Raw genomic sequence first — 9220 nt, 5'->3', positions numbered from 1 at the left:
CTGTGGCAGGGAATCATATATGCGGGTGTCTACAGAATGCAGGTAGGTGGTTTGGGAAAGGGGGAGGGGAGGGGGGGGAGGGGGGGGGGGGGGACAGGTCGGTCTTCTCGGAAGGCTGCATTTTTTGACGGTCAGCTACGTCACGATCCGGAATGGGGGAGGTGATGCAAAGAGGGGGACGGACGGGGGCGGGGGGAGGGGGGGGGGGAGGAAGAATTTATTGTTCGCAGACTCACTCACTACATATTCTGTCGATCTCTGTCTCTGTCTCGACAACAGGTTTGAGGGCTTCTACGCGGGCAAGCTGCACCACATTGCTGTGAGCGCCATGTACTCGACGTTTGGACGGCATTCGGACGAGTGGCACTCGATGGGCCACACCGAAACCATTGCCAAGGCCGAGAAGAAGGGCACAGTGAAGTTTGCCACAACATTCACCATTGTTTACAAGTTTGCGGCCATCCAGCACCTGAGGTTCGCGGTGTGGGTCGGACAAGGCGTGCGGCGGATGAAGCTGGGCACTGTCGATGCGCGGCTGTCGGAGATTGTGCGGGCGTCCGACTCGCTCTCCAAGATGATTGTCCACGTCTCGGTTCACAAGCAGAACCCCGGGTTTATGCTTCTGCGCGCGTCAGAGCAAATGCTCCCGCCGCGCAAGGTTCCGCCGACACTGGCGGCCGAGTTTGTCGGCTGTGCCAACTACGTGCCGTCTGAGGAGGACCGCCAGGAGGCAGCAGGCGCCGACGGGACCCAGATTCTTGGCGACGAGGAGGACCCGAATGTTGACCTTGTCGGCAACGGTGCCGTCATGGGCGACGTCAAGGGCTTTGAGGCCGACGACCCGTTTGCTCAGGCAGTCGCCGCCGCGGATGTCATCGAGCCCGAGCCGCTGCCAGCCGCTGCCCCGGTCGCCAACCCATTTGGCTCCGACTCAGAGACTGACTCGGAGGGATCCGACTCGGAGCCGGAGCCCGCGCCGGCACCGGCACCAGCCGCCGCGAATCCGTTTGGTTCGGACTCGGGGTCGGACGTCGAGTCGGACTCGGACTCGGAAGACGGTGATTTGCAGGTAGGTGGCGCTACCGCTGCCGCTGCCGCTGCCGCTGCCCCGGTCCGCCAGCCGTCGGACCGCAGCCGCCCGCCGCAGGTCACTCCGCCGTGGCGCGTCGAGTGGAACGAGCAGTACAACGAGTGGTACTTTTACAATCGGGCAACGGGCATCTCCACGTGGACCAATCCTGCCGAGGCGCCGGCGGACACGGATCCGGAGCACAAGGCGCTGGAGGACGCATACTTGACCGGGCTTGTTGCGTTTACCAAGGCGCCGCCAGCGGTTGTGGTGGAGCAGCCGGAGCCGACGCCCGAGCCGGCTCCCGAGCCGGCTCCCGAGCCGGCTCCCCCAGCTGCGCCGGCGGTCACCCGGCCGCGGTCACTCTCACAGAGTCAGCCGTTTGCGGCGGCCTCGCGCTCGCTGGTCAACATGAAGCAGTACGCGCACCGGACCGGCCTGCTCAAGGTTCAGGGCAAGTGGCGCATTGTGTGCGCCGTCGGCAAAGACGTCTTGGTCTACCGTAAGAAGGCCAAGGAGACCGAGCTGCCCAAGATCTCCATCCATCTCCCAGGCGCTATGATTGCCCGCGGCAAGAAGCACGACGAGTTCATTGTCTCAACCCCGTCAGCTCCGGTCTTCACCTTTAAGACCTCGTCGGATGCCGAGGTTACCGAGTGGATGTCCATCATCCGCGACGTCATCAACGACCACGCCCCGGCCCGCGACCTCCCGGACCTTCCCGATCCTGCTGCTGCTGCTGCGCCGTCGACGCCGAGTGTGCTGCAACGGAACCGAGGTATGTTTTCTCCCACTTTGCTGTTCCCCATGCAGACTCTTCCATACTGCAGGAGTTATCACTCTCCTGTGGCCCAACTGTTTGCTAGATTTCCATGGAGGCTCTTCCATGCTGTGCAGGTCTACTACCCCTGTCCGGCCCAACTGTCTTCTAGATCTTCCGCCTTCCCACCCTCCTTCTCCCCCCCCCCCCCCTCCTCCCACTCACCCTCCACTCCACTCACCCTTCCCTTTGTCGCATTGTATAGGCACGCTGCCGCCGCTTGGGCTCTCGCATGGTGGCTCGTCTGGCAACCTCACGCCGCATCGCTCGCCGATGCCGTCAGGCGCTGCGACGCCGACGGCCTGGACACCGCGCGGGTCGGAGCCTGCCTTGTCCGACGATCTGGCGTCGTCGGGTGCTTGGGCGTCTGCGTCGACGGGATATGGCGGCGAGACGCGCGGGGCGCACGTGCCGGGCGCGATTGCTGCCGCCAACGCCGGGCCGGACGGCCCCAAGGGCTTCCACGTCAACGAGGCTGCAAACGAGGTCAACAACTACCCGCCGTTTATCTTTGACGAGCTTCCGGACGAGCCGGACCGGATGGATTACATTCCGTACTCGAACCCGTACTCGTTCATCTCGTACATCTCGTCGTCGACAACGCTGCATCTCATGGTGGGCATCGACTTTACGGTCTCGAACGGCGACTTTCACTCTAACCGATCGCTGCACCATGTTGCTCCCGGCGCGCCGCCGAACCAGTACATGCAGGCCATCCAGGCCATTGGCTCAGTGCTGACCGACTACTGCAAGGTGGACGCCATGCCTGTGTTTGGTTTTGGCGGCGTGCCCCCGGCGCGCAAGAGGTCTCGCACTGCTTCCCGCTCAACGGTTCGAACACGCAGCCCGAGTGTTCGGGCTTTGAGGGCGTGTTCGAGACGTACCGGGCGGCGCTGCACAACGTGGAGCTCTCCGCCCCGACGGCGTTTGCGCCGCTGCTCAACCGCGCCATCCAGTACGCCATGGCGGCGCAGGACATGTCGCCGGACGACTACTACGTGCTCCTTCTTCTCACCGATGGGTGCATCACCGGCGGAGTGGGCGGGACGGAGCTGCTGCAGGAGACCATCGACGCGCTTGTGCTGGCGTCGACGCTCCCGCTCTCGGTCATTATCGTGGGCATCGGCGACGAAGACTTTTCACAGATGACCATGCTCGATGCCGACGACTCGCCGCTGATCAACTCGCGTGGGCAGGTTGCAGTCCGCGACATTGTCCAGTTTGTGCCGTTCAACGCCATGTGCCTCGAGGAGCTGGCTGGCTCGGTGCTGGAGAACCTGCCCGAGCAAATGCTGGCCTACTTTGCGTCGCGCGGCGTGTATCCCGGCAAGTACGCACCGATGCCCGGACACGCGCTGCGCATGCCGTCGCTCGACGCCACCACCCCGGCGGCCCGCCAGCTGCCCCTGCGCCTTCCTTTTCCTCGTCGCCGGCCGGCTATGGTGGCCCGCCGACGGTCGCTGGCTACGGTGGCCCGCCGGCGCCCGCCAGCTACGGCGGCCCGCCGACAACGCCGCCCAGCGTTGGCGGCCATGCCTCGGCCGGCTACGGCGGCCCGCCGGCGACACCTCCAGCTGCGATTCACACCCCGCCGGCATCAATCCCGGCCTCCCTCCCGACCTCGCCAGGCCTCCCGCACGGGTGGGAGCTGCGGCACACCGACCGCGGCACGCCGTACTACGTCGATCACAACACCCGGCAGAACGTGTGGGAGCCACCGCCGCACGTCCTCTACCACACCCAGCTCCAGCAGCTCCGGGCCATGGGCTACCACAACGACGAGGCCAACGCGCGCATCCTCGCCGAATGCAACGGCGACATGGAGCGGACCATGGCCCGCATCCTCGGCTGAATGAATTCCTCTTGGTGAGGCCCCAAACCGACCACCATCCATCACACCTCGCCCTGCCCTCCCTCCCCCTTTGGACCAGAGCCAACCACACCCCACGCCCACACCACACCACACCACACCACACCACACAAGCCAGACATGGACATCCTTAGCCGCGAGCTGGGAAAGTATGTGGAGCTCGACGAGGTGGACGAGGACATGGTAGAGTACATGGCCGAAGTGCTCGAGTCGGGCGAGGCCGGCGGCGACAGCGACGCCCTCTTCGACATGCTCGCTCCCTTCCTGGAGCAGCTGGGTGGGCGTTTGAGGACGACGACGAGGAGGTGCTGCGGCGGAGTGTGTGCCGTGCTCTGGTGGCCGGAGCGGGTGGCGAGGCCGGCAACGGCGACGCTGGCCATGACCACGCCGGCGGACTGACCAAGCTCGACTCGGCGGTGGTCGTCTCGGAGCTCGACGAGGATGTGCTGACCAAGGGCAACGTCATGGTGGAGGGCTCGGCAGAGGCGCTGGCTTTGTCGACGACGGCGGTGAACAAGGCGGCGGTCGAGCGGGAGCGCGCGAATCGCGACGCCGTGGTCAAGGCCGAGGCCAAGCTGGCGGCCAAGGCGGCACGTGCGGCCGAGAAGGCTGCGGCGGCGGCCAAGGCCGAGCAGGCGGCGCGCGAGGCAGCCGAGGCTGAGGGTCTGCTTGCGTCACATGTGGTGCTTGCCGGGCGCGGCAAGCTGAGCGAGCGCGAGCAGGCCTCGCGTGACATCAACATCGAAGGCTTCCAGATGGCGTACGGCGGCAAGGTGCTGCTGAAGGATGCGACACTGCGGCTGGCGTTTGGCCGGCGGTACGGGCTGATCGGGCAGAATGGGGTGGGAAAGTCGACGCTCCTGCGGCATATCGCCAATGGCGACCTGCCGCTCCCGTCGTCGATGACAAAGCTGTACGTGGCGCAGGAGGTGGAGGGTTCGGAGACGACGGCGGTGGAGGCGGTGCTGGAGGCTGACACGCGGCGGGCCGAGCTGCTTGCGACGCGGGCGGCGATGCTTGCCAGTGACGGGACAGATGACGCAGAGCTTGCGGGGGTGGAGAACGCGCTCATCGAGATTGAGGCCGAGTCTGCCCCGGCGCGTGCGGCGCGGATTTTGCACGGCCTCCAGTTCTCAACCGAGATGCAGTCGCGGCCGACATCGGCGTTCTCCGGAGGGTGGCGGATGCGGATTGCCATTGCGCGGGCGCTCTTCCACCCGCCAGACCTCCTTATTCTAGACGAGCCGACAAACCACCTCGACCTGCACGCGTGCATTTGGCTCGAAGAGTTTCTCCGCGAGTGGCCGACAACGCTTGTGGTTGTCTCGCATCACTCGTCGTTCCTCGACGCCGTCTGTACCGACATTGTGCACCAGGCCTCGGGCAAGCTCGAGTACTACAAGGGCAACTACTCGGCGTTTGTGGACGCAGCCCGCGAGAAGCGGCTTGTCCACGAGCGCGAGTACCGCAAGCAGCAGGCGGAAATCGAGCACATGGAGAAGTTTGTGACCAAGTTCCGCTTCAAGGCAAAGGGCTCCAAGATGGCGCAGTCGCGGCTGAAGAAGCTGGACAAGATCGAGCGGCTGGAGGCGCCTGAGACCGAGGCCGAGGCCAAACTCACGTTCTACGACCCGGAGCCGCTCGACGCGGCGCTGCTGCACTTTCAGGGCGTCTCATTTGGCTACGGCCTTGAGCGTGGCGAGCGTGTGGAGGACGAGGCCGGCGCGTCGGGCGCGGTGACGCAGCACGCGGCCAAGCGGCTCATCTTTGACAACATCGAGGTCATTGTGTCGATGGACACCCGGGTGACGCTCGTCGGCCCCAACGGCGCCGGAAAGTCGACGTTCCTCAAGCTCTGTTCCGGTGCCGAGCCGCCGACCGAGGGCTACATCATCAAGCCAAACAAGCTCCGCATCGCCATGTTTGAGCAGCACTTTGTCGACGCCCTTGACCTCAGCCTTTCGCCGCTCGAGTACTTTAAGGTTCTGCACCCCGAGGTCGAGCGCAAGGAGCTGCGTGGCTACCTCGGCCGCTTCGGCCTCTCCGGCGAACTGGCTACCCAGGTCATGGGCACGCTCTCGGGAGGCCAGAAGGCACGCGTGGTCTTTGCTGACGTGGCGTGGACCTCGCCGCATCTGCTTCTTCTTGACGAGCCGACCAACCACCTCGACATCGAGACCATCACCGCCCTCATCGACGCACTCAACGCCTTTACCGGCGCCGTCATCGTCGTCACCCACGACCCGCGCCTCATCGAGAGCGTCTGCAACGAGCTCTGGATGTGCGAGGGCGGCAAGGTCGAGCGATTCGAAGGTGGTTTCCCCGAGTACCGCAAGGTGTTGATGAAGGAGCTTGGCCTGTGAGACACTAAACTGCACTACAGTCCTGCTGACGCCACAGACGCCGATGACGACGGCGAGCTGCTCCTCGGCGAGGGCGAGACAATGAGGTCCTGCAGCTCGGTGCCGTCAAGCGACGACGAGGCCGAGCCCAGGGCAAAGACCGAGTCGTCGACAAGCGCATACGGCTGCGGGCGGGCAAACGGGAGTCCGCACCACGCGTACGCCGCAATGGCGACAAAGCCGGCAAGCGCAGTGCCCACGACGGCGCCACGCGCGCGCCACAACGCGGTATCGCTCGACGCCGCGCGCAACGGGAGCGGCGTCGGGAAGACCGCAAAGCACGGCGTGTCGGAGCCAACTCCGTCAAAGACGGCAGCGGCGGCCCCAGACGCGTCCGGGGCGACAAGCAGGTCGGCAGCGAGCCGGGCACAAAAGGCGATGGGGCTCTCAGCGAGCGCTTCATCGTCTAGCACCGATGCGCAGGCGGCATGGACGGCAGTGCACGAGGCAGCGCAGAGATGGATGCGGGCGCGGCCGTCGGCATCGTCAGCAAGGCCAACAGCAGCCTCCGGCGCGCAGTGAAGAGCGCAGATGAGCGAGGCTAGTGCCGCGCCGCACCCCCGTCGCCGTACTCGACCACCGCATCACCGATGGCAGCATCGCGCGCAGCAGCAGACGCCGAGCCCTCTGGGCAGCACACCTCGCGATCGGCGTAAATCCGACAGCTGGAGAGACTGGTCGCCGCCGCAGAAGCAGGGAGCTGGGCGGTGAGCGGGCAGAGCGAGGCCGAGGCAGCGGTGGCGAGGACGGCAACAACGACGACGACGACGGAGGAGCAGCAGAAGATCGTCGTGGTAGTGGCGGCGGTGGCGGTAGTGGTGGTGCGGGACATGGTGGACCGACTCAGGGCCTGCGGGCACGGCCGGGTGGGGCTTGAGTCAGGTGGCGGCCGGGTCCGGGTCTCGAAGCCACTGTACGGAACGATGTCAGTTACATACATAGCCAAACCAGATAGAGCAACCACTTTGACATTCTTTGGATAGTCAAACGCCAATGACTAGAATTCGGAACCATCTTCGAAAACGATGCTCTTGCACGTGTGGATGCCTATTCCGACTCTGAGCAGATGGAGACGTGGTAGCGATGACAAACACTCTCGGTTGCCGGCCGAGCGGTCGTCGCTCCGCCGGCTTGACGGCTTGGGAGATTCCTCGCATTTACTGTGCTGACCGTCTTTGCCAGCACATCGTGCCATTTGGCACGGTCAACCGCGTGTACGTGAGCGCCGTTTCGATGGCGCGCGTACACACGATATCAAGGTGAGAATTGGGCGCCCCCGTCATCGTCGTCGCGCATCGTCATCAGAAAGGGTGGGCAGGTGGGTTCCCGCTCCGTCGGAGCCGACTGTGTCGACGCCATCGGAGCTCGTAGCGAAGAAAGGTGTCAGCCGCTTCGCTTCGCCCAGCCGGCTGCTAGCGTTAGCGACTCGTATGAAACAGCCCACCAAGACCCACGTTGCACACGGCTCGTTGCGGCCATCCAACATCGGCCTCTCGGCTGTCAAGGGCATGCTTGGGGAGGTGCATGTCATCGACTTTGGGATGGATGGGATCAAGGCCAACATGGGGACAATGACCATGGTGCCGTCGGTGGCGTACATGTCGCCCGAGGCGCTGCACGGCGACGTGACGAATGTCCGCGGCGACGTGTTTGTGGTCGGTACCATGCTGTACGAGCTGGTGGCGGGCAAGCCTGCGTTCTCAGGCTCAAACGCGCTCGAGGTCGGCTACCGCATCTCGTCGGGCTTCCGGCCGCACCTTAGCGAGACCAACGTGCCATCCGCGCAGCTGCGCGATGTGATCGAGGCGTGCTGGCTCGACGACGCGGGCAGCCGGCCGTCGATGTCGGATCTCGCCAACATGCTCAACAACCTCGAGGCATCGGACTTTGTGCGATCGCGGCATGCCAAGGCGTAGGAGGCGCAGCTGTGGCTGAAGACTTTTTATGCAGCCGTAAAGGCAGTCGAGGATGACGAGTGCGGAGGGGGCTCAGGAGAGAAACGGGGCGGTGCCAAACTGAGTGAGGAGGTCGAGCATGTCGAGGCACGCCTGCTTTGGCAGGTTGTCGCCGGCAACCTTGTTGCATTTGGAATAGACGCCGCGGGCGACGCGGGCGGCGGTGTCGTCGTCGAGGTTGGGCAGGACGTCCTTGAGCATGGAGGTCAGCTCCGGGAGCTGCAGAAAGCCGTCGCCGTCCTGGTCGTAGCGGTGGTAAAGAGCTTCGAGGGCCGAGTTGGCCGAGGGGCTTGAGGCTGCGGCAGTGGCCGTGGCAGCCGAGGCGGTCGACGCCGCGGCCTCGTCCGAGCCCGAAGAGAGGAGGGCAGTGAACTCAGCCTTTGCGGCGGCGGCGGCATCTGCGGCGGCGAGGAGCGGATCGACAAGGTTGGACCACTCGTCGGCCGACCAGGAGGAGGAGGCGCCGTCGTGGCGGATGCCGTTGATCTGGAAAGTCGGGGTGACGTGGATGGCGTTGAAGCGCGCGAGCTTGATGTGGAACTTGAGCTCCTTCATGCCGGACACGTCATAGTCAAAGGAGAGCAGGCGAGCACGGAAGGCGTCTGCAGGAGGCCCGGCCATGGTCGGGACGGCCTTGACGGCAGCAGCCATGATCATGTCGACCAGCGTCTCCCGGGTCCAGCCCTGCGGCAGGTCCTCGTCGCGGAACGACTCGCGGACGTCCCAGATGCCAGTGAGGATGGCATGGGCAGTGCGGTGCGGGAGGAGGGCAAAGGCGAGGACGACGGCCTGGTTGACGAGTGTGCCCTGCGGGTGCCACGGCTGCGGGGTGATGTAGAGGCGGAGGGCGAGGCGGCCGTTTGCGGCGACGACGGCCGCGAGGGTGTTGAAGGCCTTCTTGGAGAAGGGGCAGAGGATGTCGAGGAAGGCCGTGATGACCACGTCGGCCTCGGGGTCTCCGTACGTGATACCCACGTCTTTTGCAGGCACTGACATTGGTGGGAGGGCGTGGGGTAGGGTAGGTGGGGTGGGGTGGGGTGGGGGTGCAGTGGGGGGGGGAATGGGGGGAATGGGGAATGGGGGGAGGTGGGGGAGGGGGGGGAA

The 9220-nt window shown here is 65.1% G+C and overlaps 4 protein-coding genes across 4 annotated transcripts in view; 2 read left to right on the top strand and 2 right to left on the bottom strand.

Annotated features, from left to right (window-relative positions):
* Positions 1 to 328: 328 nt before the first annotated feature.
* Positions 329 to 3777, top strand: AMSG_08055 (uncharacterized protein; the record flags this gene model as incomplete). Its single annotated transcript, XM_013899837.1, has 2 exons — positions 329 to 1847; positions 2095 to 3777. 2 exons carry the CDS (start codon positions 329 to 331, stop codon positions 3036 to 3038), a joined length of 2463 nt encoding a protein of 820 aa, XP_013755291.1. The 3' UTR covers positions 3039 to 3777.
* A 102-nt stretch (positions 3778 to 3879) lies between these two features.
* Positions 3880 to 6146, top strand: AMSG_08054 (ATP-dependent transporter; the record flags this gene model as incomplete). Its single annotated transcript, XM_013899836.1, has 2 exons — positions 3880 to 4036; positions 4105 to 6146. The coding sequence occupies 2 exons, from the start codon at positions 3880 to 3882 to the stop codon at positions 6120 to 6122; spliced, it is 2175 nt and encodes a 724-aa protein (XP_013755290.1). The 3' UTR covers positions 6123 to 6146.
* AMSG_08053 (uncharacterized protein) lies at positions 6137 to 7035 on the bottom strand (the record flags this gene model as incomplete). Its single annotated transcript, XM_013899835.1, has 2 exons — positions 6750 to 7035; positions 6137 to 6702 (listed from the first exon to the last, which is right to left on the bottom strand). Exons 1-2 carry the CDS (start codon positions 6991 to 6993, stop codon positions 6137 to 6139), a joined length of 810 nt encoding a protein of 269 aa, XP_013755289.1. The 5' UTR covers positions 6994 to 7035.
* Positions 7036 to 8149: 1114 nt separating this feature from the next.
* Positions 8150 to 9220, bottom strand: part of AMSG_12129 (uncharacterized protein) — a gene marked incomplete at both ends in the record, with an annotated part of 3431 nt that continues 2360 nt past the window's right edge. Inside the window, one exon of the mRNA XM_013899918.1 lies at positions 8150 to 9105. Coding sequence (XP_013755372.1) covers positions 8150 to 9105 — 956 coding nt within the window. The remainder of the gene's footprint in view (positions 9106 to 9220) is intronic.

This window comes from Thecamonas trahens (genome assembly GCF_000142905.1).
Source record: "Thecamonas trahens ATCC 50062 unplaced genomic scaffold supercont1.41, whole genome shotgun sequence".
NCBI lineage: Eukaryota > Apusomonadida > Apusomonadidae > Thecamonas > Thecamonas trahens.
Note: the sequence above shows the minus strand (reverse complement) of the source record. Positions and strands in the feature narration are given on the sequence as shown.